Source organism: Pelobates fuscus, chromosome 7 (genome assembly GCF_036172605.1).
Source record: "Pelobates fuscus isolate aPelFus1 chromosome 7, aPelFus1.pri, whole genome shotgun sequence".
NCBI lineage: Eukaryota > Metazoa > Chordata > Amphibia > Anura > Pelobatidae > Pelobates > Pelobates fuscus.
This window is the reverse complement of record NC_086323.1, coordinates 190698817-190721646: the sequence shown is the minus strand read 5'-3', so window position 1 is coordinate 190721646 and position 22830 is coordinate 190698817. Positions and strand designations below refer to the sequence as shown.

General features: G+C 42.1%; 1 protein-coding gene and 1 long non-coding RNA gene across 2 annotated transcripts in view; both read right to left on the bottom strand.

Moving 5' to 3' along the window:
- Positions 1 to 858: 858 nt before the first annotated feature.
- LOC134568415 (uncharacterized) lies at positions 859 to 1927 on the bottom strand. Its single transcript, XR_010084032.1, has 2 exons — positions 1666 to 1927; positions 859 to 1129 (listed from the first exon to the last, which is right to left on the bottom strand). It is a non-coding gene; the product is annotated as an uncharacterized LOC134568415 (long non-coding RNA).
- A 7678-nt stretch (positions 1928 to 9605) lies between these two features.
- The window catches only part of FOXRED2 (FAD dependent oxidoreductase domain containing 2), an 80322-nt gene continuing 67097 nt past the window's right edge, over positions 9606 to 22830 (bottom strand). Inside the window, exons 8-10 of the mRNA XM_063427605.1 lie at positions 21100 to 21344; positions 19702 to 19872; positions 9606 to 10000 (exon numbers count right to left, since the gene is read on the bottom strand). Coding sequence (XP_063283675.1) covers positions 9792 to 10000; positions 19702 to 19872; positions 21100 to 21344 — 625 coding nt within the window. The 3' untranslated portion in view covers positions 9606 to 9791. The remainder of the gene's footprint in view (positions 10001 to 19701; positions 19873 to 21099; positions 21345 to 22830) is intronic.

The window sequence follows — 22830 nt, the reverse complement described above, 5'->3', positions numbered from 1 at the left end:
AGGAGTGACGTGCGGTCACTTCCTCCCAGCCGTGATGATGTAATCACAGGGGGCCCGGTCGCGCTCTTGAAGTGCCCAGCGCAGACCGGGCCCCCTTACAATCCATGTCCATCGGGTGGCCCTGACATCATGGGCCACCCGATGAACCCCTTAACATGCGGCCCCGGCGGTTTGCCGCACGGGCCGGGGCCGCAAAGCGTGGCAGCTGCTACCCGGTCGCGGGGGTCCGCAGGGCGGCCGGGCCCCCTGGAGTGCCGGGCCCGGTCGCAGCTGCGACCCCTGCGACCGCGGTACGTACGCCACTGCTCATGGAGATTTGTTGATTCAATTCATCTCTATGAGGAGATGCTGATTGGCCAGGGCTGATTTTGAATCATGCTGGCTCTGCCTCTGAATTACCTCTTTGCCAGTCTCAGCCAATCCTATGGAGAAGCACTGTGATTGGATCAGGCTACCACTTCTGATGATGTCAGCAGACAGCTTGTTTTTTGGAGTCTAACAGCATGCAGAGTTACAGCTTCAGGCTTGAATACAGCAAGATTTTGCTATATTTATGGAGGCATGAGGAGTCCAGGGGAGCTAGATGGTGGTGTTAACACTATAGTGCCAGGAATACATGTTTGTGTTCCTGACCCTATAGTGATCCTTTAAGGTTTGATCTCATGTACCGACATCTGTTACCCCGGATTATTCTTACCTTATCGTGATTTGACAGTAGAAGAACAGATGTCGCTTTCAAGAATGTCTTTAGAAATTGTTTAATTCTAACTATTCTAGCTGATAACTTGACTATCACTAAAATAATCCAGTGTCTGAAGACCCAAAAGGCATTGTAATAAATGAAACATTGACTCAAATAAATTAAAAAAATGTAAGTGTATTGAATAAATGTTACAGAAATAAAATAACAGTTAGATAACCGTACCAAACCGTTAGAGGTAGGCTGGCAGCAGGTTAAGGAGACCTGATGGAATGAATGATGAATGAATGCTAAATGTATAGTTACAGTTTATATAGCTTCCTCCAAAGAGAGAGACCCCCACCTGTTGTGACATATCACAAAAACGTGTTCCCTGATATTGGATGTAATGTATTCTATGGTCAGCAGTTAGCACGTCTATGAATAGCTCTACAGATTAAAGGAACACTATAGTCACCTAAATTACTTTAGCTAAATAAAGCAGTTTTAGTGTATAGATCATTCCCCTGCAATTTCACTGCTCAATTCACTGTCATTTAGGAGTTAAATCACTTTGTTTCTGTTTATGCAGCCCTAGCCACACCTCCCCTGGCCATGATTGACAGAGCCTGCATGAAAAAAAAAACTGGTTTCACTTTCAAACGGATTTAATTTACCTTAAATAATTGTATCTCAATCTCTAAATTTAACTTTATATCACATACAGGAGGCTCTTGAAGGGTCTAGCAAGCTATTAACATAGCAGGGGATAAGAAAATCTTAATTATACAGAACTTGCAATAAAGAAAGCCTAAATAGGGCTCTCTTTACAGGAAGTGTTGTGCAAGTCACATGCAGGAAGGTGTGACTAGGGTTCATAAACAAAGGGATTTAACTCCTAAATGGCAGAGGATTGAGCAGTGAGACTGCAGGGGCATGTTCTATACACCAAAACTGCTTCATTAAGCTAAAGTTGTTCAGGTGACTATAGTGTCCCTTTAAGTGCGTATACATTTGACTGAAAACACATGTTGTGTGTTCTAATTTAACTTTAACCTTTTCGTTGCTGTTCACCTTGTGGAAATGTCATGAGATTGCAATATATAGACATATATATCATACAGCTAAATGCATATGTGCTATCAAGACAGCTATTTCCTCATTAATTAATAAAAGCGAGCAATCCATACTCCACAGCAAAGACCTCTTAAGCCTAACAATCACTCCCTGTAACTACCAGGGAGCTTCCATTCCATTAATTGGTCCAGGAGAGGTTCCTCTAATTTGACGTCAGATGAATGGAGGGCTGTCAGTGCCCTAAGGAGCGATGACTCCATCCTTGTCCGAGCTGCGGACAAAGGTGGGGCCACTGTTGTCATGGATACTGATAAATATAATGCAGAAGCCATGACACAGTTGTCCAACCGGATTCACTATAAGAGACTTGTGTGGGATCCAACGAAAGAGTTTCAAGAAAGGATTGGGGTCATCACCCTTGAGGCTTTGAATCAGGGTTTAATCAATAAAAAGATCTTTGAATTTTTAAACATACCCACACCTCGGGTACCCTTCTTGTATTTGCTCCCCAAGATTCACAAGGATCTTGTGAACCCTCCGGGCAGGCCGATTGTGTCGGGTTGTGGTTCATTGCTACAGCCCTTGGCCCAATATGTTGATGCTTATCTCCAAGTGTTGGTGGTACAGATGAGATCCTACATATGGGATACCAGTGACTTTCTGAGTAAATTGGATAGTTTGGGATCCTCTTGTAGAGACACACTTCTATGCACGATGGATGTATGCAGTTTGTATACATCCATTCCACATAGGGGAGGCATGGATGCTACAGCACAAGCCTTAGATAGACTTTTGTTGAATTCAAATTTGTATGAATTAATTTTACAGCTACTTGATTTGGTGTTATCATGTAATTATTTCACCTTTGGAAATGATTTTTTCCTACAGATACAGGGAATGGCGATGGGGGCCAATCTGGTTCCATCATACGCCAATCTGTACATGGCCAAGTTTGAGGAAGATTTTGTCTATACACATCCTTTATTCAGATTTGTATCTGTGTGGTTTCGTTATATCGACGATGATTTTTTTTTTCTTTGGAATGGCTCAGAGGCACACCTCTTATCATTTAAAACGGACTTGGATCAATGTGTGACGCGGTCCTTTGGTTGAATTAGAAAAGTTCTTTCTGTACGTCAATCAGAACTCTCTTTCTTTGGTTTTTACACCTAAGATAGGTATGTCTAGTATAGATTTCCTTGATTTATCCATCTTCATTGAGGGTGGAGCAATCAAGACTAAAACATTTTTTAAGGCAACTGATTCAAACAGTTTCATTGACACTGCAAGTGGACACCATCCAAACTGGCTCAAGGGGGTTCCTAAGAGCCAGTTTATTAGGATGCGTAGGAACTGCAGTGATCTGGATCTGTTTTATTCACAAGCAGAAGTTTTGAAAAATCGTTTTTTAGAAAAGGGATACAGTTCGGAACTTCTGGATGCAGAAATTGAAAAAGTGGGAAATAGAAATAGAAACGACCTCCTAGTGAATAAAAGAAAGACGGACATTAGAAACCCTATGTTCGATTTCTCTTTTAATACGCAATATAGCTCAAAGGCTTTTGATGTACAGAGAATCATTAAGAAGCACTGGGGTCTATTAATTGAAGACGACTATTTAAATATGCAAATCCCCCAAATTCCGAAAATTATTTTTAGGAAGGGAACGAATTTCAAACAAATCTTGGCACCTAGCACTTTTAGATTGGAGAATAAAAAGGTTATGAACAAAACAGGCTTCCACACATGTGGCAACTGTATCAGTTGCAACCATCAACATAAAGTTGTTTCAAGTTTCAGCAGTTTCCAAACTCAAAAGAAGTTTAAAATCAAAAGTCTGGTGTCCTGTTCCTCAACACATGTCGTATACCTGATCACATGTGGATGCGGGTTGCAATATGTGGGGAGGACAGGGAGGAAGGCTAAAATTAGATTCCAAGAGCACAGAAACAATATTAAAAAGAAAATGGTGACACACTCAGTGCCAGTGCACTGTAACAAATGCCCTTCCTTCAATTTCAGTACCCTCCAATGTACTGTTATTGAACAAGTGTCTTTGGACGAAAGGGGCGGTGACCTTGGATTACTATTGAGGAAAAGAGAAGGATACTGGATATACACCTTGCAAACTATGCAACCAAGGGGGCTGAATGTAGAGTTTGATTTGGTTTGTAAGTACATAATTTGTTGCATGAGATATATGTATACCTTTTCCCTATATTTTTCCTTTATGTATTTAGGGATTTTTTTATAGAGGAAGGTTTGTTTTATTGTTTTAGTGATATCCTGGTGACTTATGGGATATGAGATCGATTTCTGATTTGGTAATTATTGTTTTTTCACATTATGGTCCATTTCCGCCCCTTTGACGAGTGGTGGAACGCAAAATTGCCGAATGGAACGCATCATCACTTCCGGTTTAGTCTAAGGATGAAACCGGAGTCGCATTTCCGGTGACGTCATTGGAACGCACCCGGAAGTATGGAAAATGCCGAACCCGGAAGTATGGTGCGGATAGGCTGGGACTTACTGCGCGCCAAACTCAGATGAGTTTAAAAGAAGACCGGGACTTGAAGGACGTTGCATGCAGACTAGGAGATTCATTTGCCCCTGAGGAAGTTCAGGTTACTGAACGAAACGCGTAGGGCTTTCTATTGTAGTGCAGAATTTGATTTTGGTTTTATTTTGTATTTTATTTCCACATCTCTTTTTTGGACATTGGTCATTTGATGTTCCTGATTCCAGGGATCCTGAGATTGGATTTATTGATGTGCCTGTTTCCCACTTCTATTTTGTAAGTGTGTTTGTACATTAAAGTGTTCATTTTATCAAAGATACTCTGCACTATTATTTTTATATATTTTTTCTCCTCTATATCTGCCATGATGCTTCGCAAGTCCTGAAGTTTTTGATAACGCCTACAATCAATTTCTGTTTGTGAGTGTGACTATTTTGCATCTACTCACCATTTTAAAGTGTTATAGCATTATTGCACTATGTTTTTCTGTTGTTATTGTATTGTAGATTTTCTATTTTCCATTGGATCAATGTGTGCCAAGCATCAAATTCACTTTGGAGCATGATACCAGTAACATACATTTCTTGGATGTCCGGGTGAGTAAAATCAATGATGGTCTATAATTCGATCTTTTCCGAAAACCAACTGCTAAAGTTGCATATCTACAGCAAACTCGTTTTATCCTACCAGCATGATCCAAAGTCTTCCTTTTAGTCAACTACTACGTGTTAGACGGATTGTGTCACAAGAAGCTGATTTTGACACCCAGGCGAGGAGGATGTTGGCAGACTTTCGCTCCCGTGGGTATAAGGAAACCTCCTTACAGGAAGCATTGGCCAAAGTGAAAGACCTGGAGAGGGCTTCTTTATTGAGGACCCAGGGTAAGAGCAAGAGAAAAATGCCTAATCGTATTCCATGTGTCACCACATACTCAACCAAGTCAGGGTATGTCAAACATGTTATCAATAAAAACTGGCATGTCTTGCAGAGTGATCCAGCGATTGCTGATCTCTTTAGAGAGAGACCATTGATGGCCTACAAGAGATCCAGAAACATTAAAAGCTTAGTATCGCCCTCTAGAATCAATATGTCTTCCAAACCATCTACCACCTGGTTGGCACCTATCAAGGTCATGCATTGATGTGGACATTGTGCTAATTGCAATAATGTCACCACTGGTTCTGAGTTTACACACCCTAGAACAGGCAAAGAGTTTGCTATCAAGGAGTTCTTCAACTGTCAAACTGACCGTGTAGTTTATTTCATCAAGTGTCCTCTTGTCGGCCAAACGTCTAGACCCTTGACTGTGCGTTTTGACGAACATAAAAGAGCCATTCACACCAAGAAACGGCACATTTTGTTTGCAAAACATTTTATTGATTCAGGCCATTCTGTAGAGCAATTGCGTTTTCAAGCCATAGAATGTATTAAGACACCCTTTTCTGGCTGTTCCCTTGCAGATTCACTTAAGCGTGCGGAGTTACGGTGGATCCATCGGTTGGATACATTATTCCCTTATGGGTTAAATGAAGATTGTGACTTTAATCCTTTCAGGTAAAATAGCCACATGCAATTGGTTAATTTGTTACATAATTTGATGACGTCCACTGCTATGTTGTTATATGGACCATATTGAGGTGATCTTTTTAGTTTATTACCTCTGCCTGTGAGTTGCCTGATACTTTGTTAATTATTAATGATTTTATCTCTTTTTTTAGTTTTTTCTCGCATTGGGTTTGTCACTTCTGGGTAGCCCCCCGTCGATTGGATACCTTCCAGGAAGATCTTCCGAATTTTGGCTTCTTTGTTTAACTTCTTATGTTGGAAGAAATCTGTCTACAGAATTATCATACATATTTCTGATTATTCCTGAAATTAGTATTTGTGTGTGAGTTGATTATTGGCTTTACAAATATCTTCAGATTGTTTACAAAGGTGCATATATCCAATATTCATTGGCTTTCAGTTGATGGGGTTTCAAATTTGGTATCTCTTTATATGACTCGAGATGCATTGACTAGATAAGCATGCATCCTTGTCTTCATAACATTTGGGATTTCTATTATTACATGGATGTTTGCACTGATAATGCTTATTCTTGTTTTATGGATTTATTACTGTACGTCTTTATTATATGTATGGTACTCCTATTGATGTTACATTTTTTGTTGATTATTAGTTTTTTCAAATACTGATTTTCAGTATTCTTTATTCATTTATTTTTTTCTTATTTTTCAATTTTTTTTCTTATTTTTCTTTTTCATTTGTATGCATATATTATTTTCTTATTTTAAATTTTTGCTATAGTTCAAGGTACTGTTTTCTTGCTCCATATCAGAGCTTTATTAGGCTCATTGTGGATTTTGATTCATAAATATACATTTTTCTGCCGCTTGGCATACTGACAATGCATTTCCCTATCAGCGTTTTTAGCAGTGGCGCTTCGCGCATGCGTTGATCATAGACCGGCTTTGACTGCCGGGTACGTTGGAACGCATATGCGTTCCATTTCATTCAGCCTAGTTCTGGGTTCGGCAGTTTGAGGCGCACGATGCGGTTCGCGCCTCGGTTTTGTGCGGGATTGATCGAAGTTTAAACTCTCAAGTAACCTGATCGGTTGGTTCATTCTCTATATGTGGTATTTATTTTTGTCTGTCCTCATTTTATGTTTTACTTTTTCCTATGTTATGGCTTTCAGTCTTGTTTACTGGATGTCTATGTATACATATTATGATTTATTTTGATATTGCAGCATATGACTACATGATGTTTTTGTTACATATCTTTCATTCGTTCACTATACTAGCTATTAATAAATGTATACCTGGATGTCCTTAATCTGATCTTGATTATTATATTAATGATTTATGCCTGTAAGTCTTATTCCTCACATTGAATGCTTTATGTGTGCATATATTATTGTGTTGGTTTCCTTGGTAACCATAAACAGGTGTTTTATGGTTGGGAGGATCTCAATCATTATGGGTGGCCACCCAGTATTTTCAGCTGTTTTCAATGTATGTGTTTCTTTTTTTTTTGTCAATCTCTTTTTTATTGAGGCAGAAAATCATGAGGGTACAGAATGAGAGAGGGAAGACGATAAGGTTACATACAAGACGGGTAAAATACAATGCAGTTTATATCATCTCTGAGTATTTGTTAGCCTAATTTTATGTTAGGAAGAGTAAAGGACTGCCTATGACTATACTGCAGGACTATTAAAGCAGTGCTGAGGCAGTGTTTATAACAGTATGAGTGGTATAGATACATTTTACTGATTGTTAATTCAAGCTAGGGCTAAACGATTATTTAATTGCTGATTATTTAAATGCAAGGTAAACTGTGGTACATTAGAATGAATGTAAACAGGCTGAATTCTAGTAGCTAGCATCCGCTGTGCATATTCCACTGAGACTCCCCTGCCCCGTATTGCTAATAGCTATACATGCGCGGGCAAGTAGGTAAGTCAGGTGATGCCCAGGCTCGCGCTAAGAATATTTACTTAAACATTTAAATAAAAAAATACATTGAACAGGCCCATGTGGTCTTAGGTCTCATCCTCGGTGACAACAGTGTCCCTCAGACTCAGCAGCTCGGTTAGGTACATGCAAGTATTGTGAAGTAGCTTTAAGGTTGATTTAAACATGCTAGTTTTAACTTTTGTGTGAGAGTAGGTAGCGCTTCCTCAATCTGAGCTTTGCACGGAAAACATATAATAGGGTAAACATGCTGAACTACAATAGCAGACATTATAAGCGCGATATTGCATATAAATGGACAATGCACCTTTCAGTTTATCATAATAGGAGAAACAGACAGTGAGGAGATAAGACATATTATAAGGGACAGGTTTATCTTACGATCTAACATGCCGATGTTAGTTACTGTCCAATATGTATGGTGCGCGCTGTAGAAATAAATGCCTCACTGAGGGAGACAAAACCATAAACTCAGAGGGCATATAAGTAACTGAGTCCCCGCATATCCATGCGTAACTGAGGTTGCCGCTTAAAGTAGGTCTTGCGTTTAAAATTTAAAGAGATATTCTTATAGTATATACCCATTTAATAAAGATTTTTCTTGTACATAAATATTTATGGTTGTGCTCCTTACTCTATTCAGCTTCCATTCCCCACCAGGATATAGTCCCCGGTAATTCACAGATGAAAAGCTTTGACCACATGAAACTCTACTAGACCAATCTGGTCACTGCAGTCAACTGAAACCGCAAAAAAAAGATGTATGATACGTGTGGGTACGTTACTGTTTAATGTGTGTTTTCGGGGGATTTTTTATTTTATTTCTCTCTGTATCTGGGAGATAATTAGTTTACAGGTAACCAACTTAATTATCTCCCAGACACAGAGACGCCTGGGCTGGCTTAGGATGTTCTGAATGGAGACACCATGCTGGGGGTCTGGGTATAAATGTATGTGCATTTGTCTAATAAAAAAAGTTGTTGTACCTTCATCAAGTCTTGATTGATGTTTGGGTATATGGGAGCTATAATTCACTATTTCTTTGCGGGATCTGGGAGAGACTACGGCGGAGGTACCTATCTGGATACAGGGACGTAGGGTGGTTGGCTGACAGAGGCGGGAGGAGAATTTAATACTTGCATAGAAGAGAGAGAGAGGAGCACAGATGGGCTCTAGCCTTGTCTCTGTGGTGCAGTCTGTGCTGTGAGCATTCCTTTCAGTAGAGAAGACATACCTCTATTTTCATTGACTGCAAAAGGTATGTTTCTTTCAGAGACTGGGAATCAGGAACATGTTGAAATCTGAGAGGGGGTTGGCTAAGGAGGTTGGGTTACACTGCTAAAAATCAGCAAAACATTTTACAGCACTGCAGGAAAACTACACATTGTTCTCTTAGATGTCCTGCACACTCTTGGACTCCACAGGCATTGCTAAAATGTAATGCTTATGGGATCTGCACTTGTAACACATTCTAGGTTGACCTGGGTAAATACATGACATTCCATCAGTCCCATTAAAGAAGCAATTCAGCAGATGTTGCGTTTACCAGAGCATCATTATGAGTGTTCATCCACTAGTCCAAATCTGTTCCTAATCCAAGATTTATGGTGGGTAAAATCTGATATCTCCATATCTTGGCCCCCAGACCAAAATATCCATACATAGAGTGTAGAAATCTGCCAGTTAGATACCAGCTCTCAACCAACACAAACACCATACAAGTGGAGCTTCAAGCCTGCTTGGTGAACAGCCAGGGTGAAACATTTATAGAGGGAGGGATCACAAGAAAGTCCATCTGCTCTAGACACAAGTAAGCACAAGTAAGCATTGTGTTATCCAAATGCTTAAACATTTTTATTTTGTCTGACTTCCTTAGTCTTTGCGGTTATGTCATCAGTCAAGTTGTACACACCACAACTATCACACCAATTGGCAGCTGTGCCATGTATTGTGCAAATGTAATACAATGTTTTTTATCAATCCAGTGGAGGTAGCATTTGTATGAAATAAACAAACATAGTTAATTATTTTTATTAAGTTAGAGTTCGTCTCTTTTGCTGCCGCTGATCCTATGTAACATGTCACCAGCTGTCCTTTGAATGTGTCCACTGAAATTTTCCATGAGGCCAGCATCTATAGAATGCTGTCTGAGATGTTCAGTGCCAACAAGGCCACGGTTCTGCAAGTATCCCTGCTGGCAGTAAATGGGCAACTTCTGGTGTGTCAACGTGAAGAGGAAGCAGGATTCTGCAGAAAGAAACACAGACTTTATTATCATTGTTGTATAGAACGTGCAGATGTAGCGAGAGACCTGCTCAAATAAGCTTACAATCTAAAACGGGTGTGTCCAACCCCCGGCTCGCATGCGGCCCTGAACCGCTTGTATTGGTCCAGTTGCTGTTCAGGCTGACAGATGGCGAGAGAGGAAGAGTGCTCATTACTTTTTCTGCACAGCTCCCTCGCACGCCCTGCAGTAAGCCAACAAATGGGAAAGGACGTAATCACAGAATCGGCATCACTACTGAGTCTGAGTGACCTGTGCAGGAAGAGCACATGGATCCATCACAGCAGCAACCACTGGCCACCAGGGAGAGGATTCACTCCAGCCCTCCCAGAGCAAGGTAGGGAGTCTGGGTGGATCTCTTACTTAATAAATGTGTGTATATGACAGTAATTATGTGTATAGGTAATTGTGTGTCTGTGATTGTGTTTGTATGTGCGCATATGTCTGTGTGAGTGTATGTGTGTGTGTATAGGTCTGTGATTATTTGTGAGTGTATATATCTGTGATTGTGTGTACATGTACAGTAAGGTGAAAAAAATATTTGACCCCCTGCTGATTTTGAACGTTTGTCCACTGACAAAGAAATGATCAGTCTATAATTTTAATGGTAGGTGTATTTTAACAGAGAGAATAAAAAAAAACAAAAAAAAACACCAGAAAAACGCATGTCAAAAGAGTTCTGAATTGACTTGCATGTCAATGAGTGTGGCTGTGTGGCAATTTAAGTGGCTGTGGTAACTTAATTATCTCCAGTAACAGAAAATATCTCCAAGTCAAAAACGGTTACAAAAAACACATAAAAATACATAACTCTTATAATATAATGTTTAACATATATGTCCAACATATCCCCAGATAGCTTGGATCTGAGCGCTCAATATGTCCAATGTTAAAAGTGCCCTATAGTACAAGGAAGGGTGAGGTCATAAAATAGCAAAAAATAGGTATTTAACCCCATCGACTTAGTACATGGTGGCAATCACAGAGGTCAGACGTTTCTTGTAGTTGGCCACCGGGTTTGCACACATCTCAGAAGGGATTTTGTCCCACTTCTCTTTGCAGATCCCCTCAAAGTCATTAAAGGAGCACTATAGGGTCAGGAACACAAACATGTATTCCTGACTCTATAGGGTTAAAACCACCATCTAGCCCCCTGAGCCCCTCATGCTTCCATAAATATAGAAATCTTACTTGTATTCAAGTCTGGAGCTGCTTACTTTGTCACTGTTTCCTTTAGACCTGCCCACTGCCTGCTGACATCAGCAGAAGTGGTAGCCTGATCCAATCACAATGCTTCCCCATAGGATTGGCTGATACTGACAAAGAGGCATATCAGGAGCAGAGCCAGCACAATTCAAACACAGCCCTGGCCAATCAGCATCTCCTCATAGAGATGAATTGAATCAATGAATCTCTATGAGGAAAGTGCAGTGTCTGCATGCAGAGGGAGGAGACACTGAATGTTTGGATGCATTTTAGGCAGCCATGACCCAGGAAGGATCTCTAACAGCCACCTGAGGAGTGGCCAGTGAAGTTATCACGAGGCTGTAATATAAACACTGCATTTTCTCTGAAAAGACAGAGTTTATAGCAAAAAGCCTAAAGGTAATGATTCTACTCACCAGAACAAATTCAATAAGCTGTAGTTGTTCTGGTGACTATAGTGTCCCTTTAAGGTTTTGAGGCCGACGTTTGGCAACGCGAAACCTTCAGCTCCCTCAACAAAATTTTCTATGGGATTAAGGTCTGGAGAATAGCTTGGCCACTTCAGGACCTTAATGTGCTTCTTCTTGAGCCACTCCTTTGTTGTCTTGGCTGTGTGTTATGGGTCATTGTCATGCTGGAAGGGAAGAAGACCTGGCTGAGGGAAGGAGGCTCTCACCCCTAGATTTTACCATATATAGCCCAGTCCATTGTCCCTCTGATGCGGTGCAGTTGTCCTGTCCCCTTAGCAGAAAACCACCCCCGAAACGGGGGTTTCCACCTCCATGTTTGACGGTGGGGATGGTGTTCTTGGGGTCATAGGCAGCATTCCTCCTCCTCCAAACACAACAAGTTAAGTTGATGGCGAAGAGCTTGATTTTGGTCTCATCTGACCACAACACTTTCACCCAGTTCTCCTCTGAATCATTCAGATGTTCATTGGCAAACTTCAGATGGGCCTGTACATGAGCTTTCTTGAGCAGGAGGACCTTGCGGGTGCTGCAGGATTTCAGACCTTCACAGCGTAATGTGTTACCAATTGTTTTCTTGGTGACTATGGTCCCAGCTGCCTTGATATCATTAACATGATCCTCTCGTGTAGTTTTGGGCCGGGAAAAAATCCTCTGTTTTCATGATCACTGAAACTCCACGAGGTAAGATCTTGCATGGAGCACCAGACCAAGGGAGACTGACCGTTATTTTGTGTTTCTTCCATTTGTGAATAATCGTACCAGCTGTTGTCACCACCAAGCTGGTTGGCGATGGTCTTGAAGCACATTTCAGCCCTGTGTAGGTCTACAATTTTGTCCATGACATACTTGGATAGCTCTTGGGTCTTGGCCATGGTGGAGAGTTTGGAATCTGATTGATTGCTTCTGTGGACATGTATCTTTTATACAGGTAACAAGCTGAAATTAGGAGCACTCCCTTTAAGAGAGTGCTCCTAATCTCAGCTTGTTACCTGTATAAAAGACAGCCGGGAGCCAGAAATCTTGCTGATTGATAGGGAATCAAATACTAATTTCACTCATTGACATGCAAATCAATTTATAATTTTTTTTACATGCGTTTTTCTGGATTTTTTGTTATTTTGTCTCTCACTGTTAAAATACACCTACCATAAAAATTATAGACTGATCATTTCTTTGTCAGAGGGCAAATACCCAGGTGCAGTAACTGTTTGTTGTGGGTGGGCTGCTCTTGCACTTTGTTGTTGTGGGGGGGCTGCTCTGGCACTGGTTTATTGTGGGTTGGTGGATCGACTAACGGAGGCACTGACCGACAGAAGGTCAGGTGCCTGGTTAGTCTTACCCCCAAAGGGGAGATATGTGACAAACTGCCATTTGCCACTGGGCTTTGGAGAGGACTGATTGCTGGCCTCCTGCCCTGCGACTATGGCCTTGGGATGTATTGCCCTTTAAGAACTGCATTTGGGCCTAATGGATCTTGGTATACTGTTTCTGGCCCTTTAACTGTGTTGTACAAAGAAAGGGTTTGTACTTTTAAACTGGCACTTCGGATGCAGTCGAAGTGCTGAAGTCGTCGAAGTGCCGAAGCAGTCGAAGTGGCCGCCAATTAGACAGTCGAACACGTGGCAGCGGCCATTTTAATCCAGTCGAACGTGACCTGTACCTTCCCCTACCCTTCGACACTGCGGCTGGAGGCTAAGTCCCGTTCGAAGATTCGAACACACGTTCAAACGGGACTTTGTCATTTTAGTGTAAAATAGACCTCCATTATACTATTGAACACTGCTAAACGCAACCCTGGTTCCACTTGGACACTTCGACAAAAGTCAAAGTGAGTTTGACGATTCGAACGCCGCCTTCGGATGGGACTTTGTTACTTTTCAGGGCAGAAATAGACCGACCGCACAGCCTGAATCTGTGGAACTGCTTTGGGCATGAAAATGTGCCTGCGGTCGGTCACAAAGGACTTCCAGCTAACTTTTGAACTAATGGAAGGATTTGCATGATTTTTGAGTATGTTCATATTTCAAGTATGCTGATTAATAATATGTGGTTTCATGAAGATTGAATGTATAGTTTTAAAGTTATAAAAATGTATAAAAATTTATGATTTTTTTTAGCTTGGAGATAATTGAGTAGATACAGTAAGAAACTCAATTATCTCCCAAGCAGAGGGGAGGGAATATGTGGGATGTAACCGATATGTGATTGGTTAATGCCTAATTGCCTGTGGGCGCCTCCCTTGCAGGGGAGCACTGCATAAAAGCAGAGTACCTGCCATTAAACATCACAGTTCTTCTTGACCCTCAACACGTAGTTTTGTCTCGTGATTGGAGGGGACAGCTATATTCACACTGGGGATTTCTATGCGCTGCATACTCCCTTGAGCTTTAATCACTTAGCTCTTTTGAGAGCTTGATCCTGTTACGCTCTCCTTGGAGGAGAGGTCTTCCCCACACGGTCCTGAATGCTGGAGGTTCATACAGGGTGGAAGGAAGACGGCGTGGCTCCAGTTAAGCTATGGCGGTTGTGGAGTCTGCGGTGGTTGTGGTGTCGTCTGCAGTGCTGGGAGTCCTCAGGAAGCGCTAGGAGCATCCGTCAACGGAAGGTGATCCGTTACAGTATTTATTTTTTAATTTTAACAAGTGGAGAAGTAAGCAGATCCAGGTAAAGAGACGTGCCAATGACAAAACTCTATATCACCAAGGTAACTTTGATTATTTTTTTTTTATCTGCATATCAAAAATGTTGGGGGTGGGGCGGGGCCTAACCGCAGAGCCGAGAGGTCGCAGAAAAGAGCTGCTCCTGCACCTCGGGACAGAAACCTCGGGTTCAACGCCTAAAACTTACCGTAAATTCCTCAAACGAGTATCCAGCAGAAAGGCGAGACCGGGGGCTACCTACCGATACCAAATATGTGGCATACCAAGCAGAAACCCTCGAAGTACCCCTCAAGGCCTGCCTGCATAGCCGGCACAGGGGAGACGGCCGCTTCCCTGATGCCTCCAACAGAGATAAACATGATTACGGGCCCTAACCCCCCCCCTATGGACCGGTGGGGGTCATCCCGGTCCCAGGAGGACCACCCCAGAAGCTGTGGCAGCAACCCCAACGGGATCGACCTGTAAGCAAAATGGCGGAGACTACACTCGAGCCAACAGGCCCAACAAAGGAGACCGACATCCTAGCCCGGCTGGACGCCACGTTTACAGCGTTTTGGGACAAACTAGCAGACCGGCTGAGCACAAGTAAGGCTAAAGCTTCAGACCCACCTAAGGCACCGCCATATCGCTCCCGTCCAAAGCGCACACGTAGTCAAGCCAAGCGCGCCAAAAAAGTATGGCGGAGAAGAAGACGCTCTCTCCTGCAGGCAGGGACACACACGAGGCGGCGCCCGACAGCACGGCACAAAGTACAGCAAGCCGCACCCAAGCAGATGAAAACAGAGCTGCTAACCATGAGAGCTGGGAAGAGCCTGCACTCACACCCGAGAGGGGTCCACACCACGCCTGCAAATATACCGGGGAAAAAGAAGATCTATCCACATCTCAGCAAACGGGCAGCAAAGCACATGAAGCACACAGGCCTGGTGGTCGGAACGGAAGGCAACCAGCACAGCACAACACCCCACACGGACGACAACAAAGCCCAATGCGAAGCAGAACCAGCTGCAGCAAAGCAGATTCCAGAGAAACAAAGCTGTTGGGAAACCTATACACGGAACCCAGGAAGGACCACACCAGCCAGAACGGGAGTTGGGTGAAGCAACCAGGACTTATGCACTCCACGGCCTACAGCCGCAACCCTGCCTGTAAGGCAGAGACGGACACTCATAGCAGCCGACAGTAAAGTATAAGACTCTCCTTTACATGGGGAACACCCACCCTACACACCCAGCTATAGGCACTAGCAATGTTACGCTTATAACTTAACTCTCACCGGGGCCACTTTAGACGTAACATAAAGTCGTGCGTTAATTAAACCCGTACCTGTGACCCTTACACCTAAGTATATGTTAGACTTAGCATACTGTAGGAATAGGCTGAAGCAGCTCAGACAAAGCGACTGAAACTACTAGCTGGACTGATTGTTCACCCTAGTTAAAATGGCGACGTTTTCGTATTAACTTAACTTAATCTATGACATTAACCTGTTATTGTTTCAAGTTGTAATGTTTGACCTAACCCTGTATCACACCTTCCCAGATAAGATGAACTGACAAACTACTTGATAAGCGACAATTATATATAAAATGTGCAGAACCCTCTAATGCCTGACTATTGTAACATGATGTCTAATTACATGTTTTCCTTGCTGTTGTGGCATGATAAGCACGTCTTGTTGAACCCTTGCACAAATAAAATAAAGAATTTAAAAAAAAATGTTGGGGCCACTAACACAGCTCAAGGTCTCAGCCAGGAGGGCCCACTCCCGAGTCTGCCCACAGGGCCCACCCTCAGTTCAACCACAAGGACACAGTGTGTGTGTTCTGAATGTGGTGTATGTATAGTGAATGTAGAATGTGTAAAGTGGATGCGGTGTGTGTAATAGATACAGTGTGTATTATTGATGCAGTGTATAGCAGATGAAGGTTGTATGTTTTTGTAATGGATGTAGTGTTTATGTGTATTAGATGCAGTGTGTGAAGTAGACGCAGAGTGTGTGTTTGTGTTGTGGAAGCAATGTGTGTGTTTGTGCAGTGGGTGTAGTGTGTACATAGTGAATGCAGAGTGTGTATGTGTATTGGATGTAGTGATTGTGTATAATGGATGCAGGGTCTGTGTGTAGTGGTGCAGAATAGGTGTTTGTGTAATGGATGCAGAATAAGTGTGCGCGTAGTAGATGTAGTGTGTGTATTGTGAATGCAGAGTGTGTGTATGTGTAGTGAATTCAGTGCTTGCATGTAGGGAATGCAGAGTGTGTGTTTGTGTAGTGGTGCAGTGTGTAGAGTGAATGCAGAGTGTGTGTTCATGTAGTGGAGTTTTTGTGTATTGGTGTAGTGGATTCACAGTATGTATTTGTGTAATGAATGTAGCATTTGTGTGTATTACATGCAGTGAGTGTATAGTACATGCAGAGTGTGTTTGTGTAGTGGATGTAGTGTGTGTATAGTGAATGCAGAGTGTTTGTGTAGTGTGTGTGCAAATGTTTTTTTTTTTTTTTTTTTTTTTTTTTTTAATTCTTTATTTTTGAAGTGCGCACAGTGATAACAATTGCTTATGAGGTACCCCAAAGGCAATCCTCTAGCTCGTTAGGTACAATTCGAACATAGGGGTAGACATGAGATCTTGCACACAATTTTTTTAAAAGTAAGGAGATAAACCGTAATGATGAACTTTGCTTGGAGAGTTTGAAAAGCACAACAAATGAACAACGTTTAGGTTTTAGGCTAGTACATATCGAGAGTTCGTTAAGGTTTAAAACAAGCTTATCGATTAACTGTACGCTTACAAGCTTTGTAACATTAGTAGTCGTTTTACATATTCTACGCTAAACATGCATGTGATAAAGTTACTGATAAATGAGCAACGTCAGTTAGATTATGTTGATTATGCTTGGGTAACATTATTAAGAGTAACAATAGTTTCACCAGTATCAACATCTTATCTAAGAAGAATTACATAGGTGAGTTATAGTGAATCTATGAACATGTTAAATTTTATTTAGAGTTAATCTTATGTGCCAGGTAAACGTTATAGCATATGAGGCACTAATATGGAGTCACAAACTGTCATTTTTGTGGGATGAGAACGCCTAGGCTTAGCTAAAATAGATGTTGTGTGAGTTTAGGTGAGGCCTGTGTGATAACAGACCTGTGACTCCGCATGTGCATAAGTTGCTGATTTCCATGCTTTCCATGCCTGTCCTGTGTGTTGTAGTTACAGTATAAGTGAGCGTGGAACGTTAATAGGGTATGCATGGCTACCTACGATTAAACTAAACAAAAATACAAGAAAAACAAACAAATAAGAACTTGCTGATACGACTTGGTTGAACTCTGGGGTCATGGCAACCTGTAAGCTCTCAGACATATAGGCTATTTGGCACAATGTTGGCCAGTAGTAGGCTAACGAAAAACTCATAAGGCATTAATATTAACATGCAGTTATCAATGATGTATGCAGTGATCATAAGCGTTTGATCAGTACCAAGAAGTAGAGCACGGTTTAAAGAGTTGCAGAATGGACCAGCAAGGGTTTATTGCGGCAGAGGTACCAAACCGTGTCCCCTGTGCGTTCTTGCGATGTGAGTCCTTCTTTATCCAATTCCCAGCAGGGGAAATGATGTAGGAGACGCGTGGGGGATCGAGATGTCGGAACTGCAGTCTTGGTGTGAGGGTCCCCTCCAGCCCCAGGCCTGTGTTGAGGGTGGCATCTTCCTGCCACTGGCTCGAGAGCTCGGTGAGTTCGAGGCAGTCCCTTTGTGGGTGTAGCGGTCGCTGCCGGTGTTCCGTCGCCGCCATCGGTGGGCAGTCTTCCCGCAGGGTGGCTGATGCTTCGGAGGCTCTCTCCGTGCGGCCCTCAGCCTGGGCGGGCTACGTGTGTTTGCAGTCAGCGTGGGGTATATCGTTCTGCCCGGAACAGGGCACCTCTTTCCTCCGACCACAACCCCAGTCTTGCGTGCAAGTGGTGAAGTCGCGCTTTGAGCCGTCGTGTTCTCTCGAGTGTGGGGGCCCTTGTATGTGCCCATGCGGTATGGCGTTGCTTCCCGCCCTTGGGCTTGACAGCGTTTGCTGGGTCTGGTTGCCTGTCTGGGTGCTTGGAGAAGATGCCTGTAATGGCGCCGCCTGGTCGTTGGACGGATCCATTTGGACACTAATTTCACTGCCAGATTGAAAGCCATTCCGCGATCTCTCAGCAGTGACCAGAAGGTCGCACAAAGACGGTCAAAGTCCCCGAGAGGGTTTAGGGTTGATTGGGCTTGTGTGCTTTGCTGGGCAGCCATCTTAGCTGCTTCTCAGAGACCTGGCTATTGCTGGTGCCGTGCTGGCTCAGGAGGACAGTTACCTCTGTGCTTTAGTCGTCGCTTTAGGTGCCGGGATATCCCTCTCCGGCGGGGGGGGGGGGGGAGATGTACTCCGGGGAGACTTCCAGGTGAGAGGCTGCAGTCCCTTGCTTTATCCGGGTAGGCCTCTGATAGGCCTCAGGTCTATCCCCGGGTAGGAGCCTCCGCTTACGGTCTGGATGCTTGGCTCTTGACTCTATAGGGCTAGGTCTCCCTTCTCCGGGTCGCCCAGCCGTCGTTTTGATCCGGTTTTGCGCTGATTTTGTCGGTTTAATAGCGATTTAAGAGCGATTTCGCACGGAGCCCATGTTCAGTGCGACCGCTCGGCATGGCCGCTTAGCTCCGCCCCCACCTGTGTGCAAATGTTGTGTAAAATAGGTTATGCATTATGAGGGAGGAAAGCATCTTTTGTTTACATTTATTTTCATTAAGTGTATTGCCCCTCCCTGCTTCTTACCTGTAACGAGTTCGCTGGTGGTTCGGTGGAGAGTGTCAGGAGCTGTACCCTGTAGAGGGACCCAAGGACACTCCCGGCGTCTTCCCAGCAGCTCCTCTCTCTGTCTCTCTAACTCTCACGGGCCTTGCCTGCGTGCCACGGAGCATTGCCATGGTAACCGGTGGCACCGCATTAACGGCTGCGCGGCTCGCTAGAGTTAGAGAGACAGTGAGAGGAGCTGCTGGGAAGTGAAAAAGCTTGAGTGTGCTTGGCTCCTCTGCATGAAATGTGGGTCCAGCCTCCCCAGGACCATGACAACTGTCATGGGTATTATTTCTTTCATCATCTTTCTACATTTTGCTATAGTTTTTCAGTCTATTGGATTAGATTTGCCACTCATGTTTAAGGAATTCATATTAAATTGTTGTTTCAGGTGAAAAATAATCTGTAGGCCATACACTCTTTATCAGATAATACAAAGTAAAGTCTAAGTGCTCTGATACTCCTTGCTCTCTCCCTTCTGTCTTACTATTGTTACCCTTCCACCTACCTGCAAAAAAAGTCCTGAGGTCCATCTGTAAACAGTTTTCAAGGAAGCGGCGAAGCGGCAGGATGTGTGAATTTAGTCTTGTCCAGTCTGTAAGGAAATCCTCAACCACATGGTGTATCCGGTCAGGCCGTGGGAGAGGCCAGTTCTCAGGACGCAATTTAATCTGCTTCTCTGTTACAGAAAAGAAGGCGAAACAAATAGTGTCAGATAGTGACTGATTTATTTTTAATTCACATAAAAAATATTGTGATCTAAAAATACATCCTGAAGCTTTATTGGCGATCCCCGGGCACATTCAGATTTAAGAAGCCCCCGTCCATTACAGAGAACTCCCCTTTGTTAACTTGTCCCCTAGTCTGCTCTTTAGTAGTGCTATGTATCACTTCATCCCACATTTATCTGATGGTTGTGAGATTCAGCTGAAGAAGCTCAGGCTGCTTGGTGGAGAGTGCTGGGTACAAATTGGCTGAGAGTTGTCCCTGGTGGCACAGAGAACAAATAGACTAAGTAGCTGGTTCAGGTCTGGATCCAAAGTACGGGTGCGGGCACCCCGATCCGGTTACATGCACTTTATAAAATAATAATGAAACAGTACATTATTATTATTATTATGATATTTAAGCATATTATATTATAAGCAGCCACAGAGAGCAAAAAGCAAAACATCTGTCCCATTATCCAATAAATATGTTGGAAATGTAAATGATGATCGGTGAGAAGCAAGGTAACGATCACACTTGACAGAGTTGATGCATCACAATCAGCATAATTTAATTTGCTGTACCAATCCCTTCAATAACACAAAAATGCAGGTTTATCGTTTGCCCATCATTGACAATACAGTTACCAGCTATTGGATAAATGCTGATGTAACCACACTAGTGTAGGTAAAAAAAAAAAAATAGATCCATAGCTAAAAAGGTATACCAGCCATAGAGGAGGATTACAGTACTGAACAAGAATAAAAAATAAAAACAACTGTATAATCCCCAAATCAGTCCTAGATGTACAAAGGTTGATATGGGTATCTCCATCTTAGCTGCTTGTCAATCATTATTACAGCACCACCCTTTACAGCTGTCAATCAACATATAGAAAAGGAGAAGAACAATATTTCTATTTCACTTCCAATGCAATCCATGCCCTGGCTGTGCCAGGCCTGAACTGGATTTAGATGTCAAATGCCAAGTCTTTAATAAACAAAAACACAATACAAAGACGACAATGAGAATGTGTTGGGACACAGCGGCTGCTCTACACAGTATTAAGATTCAGTCATAGGTTTGTTTCTGCGTCATTATCTTAAGAAAGTGTAGATATTGTGTTTTGGACACAAATATCCTCCAGGAATAAGTCTGGAATTATCCTTTTGTGTATTCAATATGTAAGGAGCATTACCTGTTGGTAACTGTCTGTAATAATATATGACTGGATGCAAGAAATTAGACCGCCATGCTGCCATGGCCTCCCCAATGGCTCGGTTGTAATAGAACACGTCTTTATCTGGTCCAGAAAAATTCTTCCCATATTCCATTACGAGAACAAACAGGCCTGAGTCTTGTGCCTTCAATCCTGTGCTTTCCTCTAAATTAGGAAGAATTCCAACAGGGACCTCTTCCAGGTATTCAAAATTGTGGCCTTCACTATGAGAAGAGAAGAAATCCATTAGCATCAATGGGACAATAATTGCCAGGCCATGAGAGTGGTGTTGGATGGAAGGAATATTTGTTCTATTTAGATATGTGCGAAAAATGTTATTAAGCAATCCCGAACAAAATTCCTAATTATTGTCAAATGAATCAATTCCGAATTGTTTTACCTGTGGAGTCTACGGGTGACGATTAAGAGGAATGTTATTCTAGTCAAATAGTTTTTATTGGAAGATTTTAAATATATTAAACATTTTACTCTGACAAATCACTTCATATGGATTTTTGCACAAGTCTAGTAATAACCACTACTAAAGCATAGAGTGTGAAATTATTCCCTTTTGTTGATAAAAAGCTAGAAATATATAAATGAGCATTATTGAAGGGGCGACTTTAATCACCATGACAATTTCAGAGATTTGAAGAAGTGGTCATGGTGCTTGGAGTCTGTATACGTAGCGTTTCATATACAGTGTTAAAGTCCCTTAATCCCGAAGGTGTTACTCTATCTGCGGCAGCTTCATTGGGGTGTAATTAACCAGTCTAAAACAAGAGTAAAATACAGTTTTTCCGTTTTAGTAACCTTTCAATCATCGTTCCAGTTCAGGTGTGATATTACGGCTTATTATATAATCCCAGCTTATTATAACAGTCTGGTGTGCTATTACAGGTCATATGATTCATATTCTTTGCTGCTGTTTTTTATTTTTTTTAGTATTTTAGTCTGATTAATGGATTTTGACTCGCATTGTCCAATGTATGTTTTGTTCTGGGTTTTTCACAACTTACAGGGACACAATCACCAACACTGTAGCTTAATGAAGTGGTTTGGGTGTATAGATAATGCCCCTGCAGTCACACTGCTCACTTCTTTGACATTTAAGAATTAAAATCGCTTTTTTCTGTTTATGCAGCCCCAGCCATATCTCCCTGACAGTGACTTACTCTCACTGTCTCCCTATCCACTTTCTGTAAAATAGTCTGCTTAGCTCCCCTTATTGCACAGTGTGTTTAATTTAGAGACTTTGAAAACAAAAACAATGATTTATTACTTTATTTATTTATTAAATATTTTACCAGGAAGGATACAATAACCCCTTAAGGACTGAGGCAAAAGTACACGTTTTGATCAAAATAAAATGTAAACAAAACTTGGAATTTGACTGTATGTCTGTTCAACCGTTATTCACCTTTTTCATATTAAGTGAACCCACACTTATTATACATCATTTTATTCAGGAGAAATAGGGTGTTAATTAAACATCATATATTTTGCTAAGAAATATAATTTAATATGAATAAAATATAAAAAAAATGTTAGAAATTAATAAAAAAATGTTTTTAGTTCTGCATGACATAACTGTGAATGTCATAATAATGTTTGCTTTTACTGAATTAAAATACTTACTGGAATAAAATACACATATTAGTATTCAGAGATGTCTCACGTGTAAAACTGTATCCCCTATGTACGTGTTTT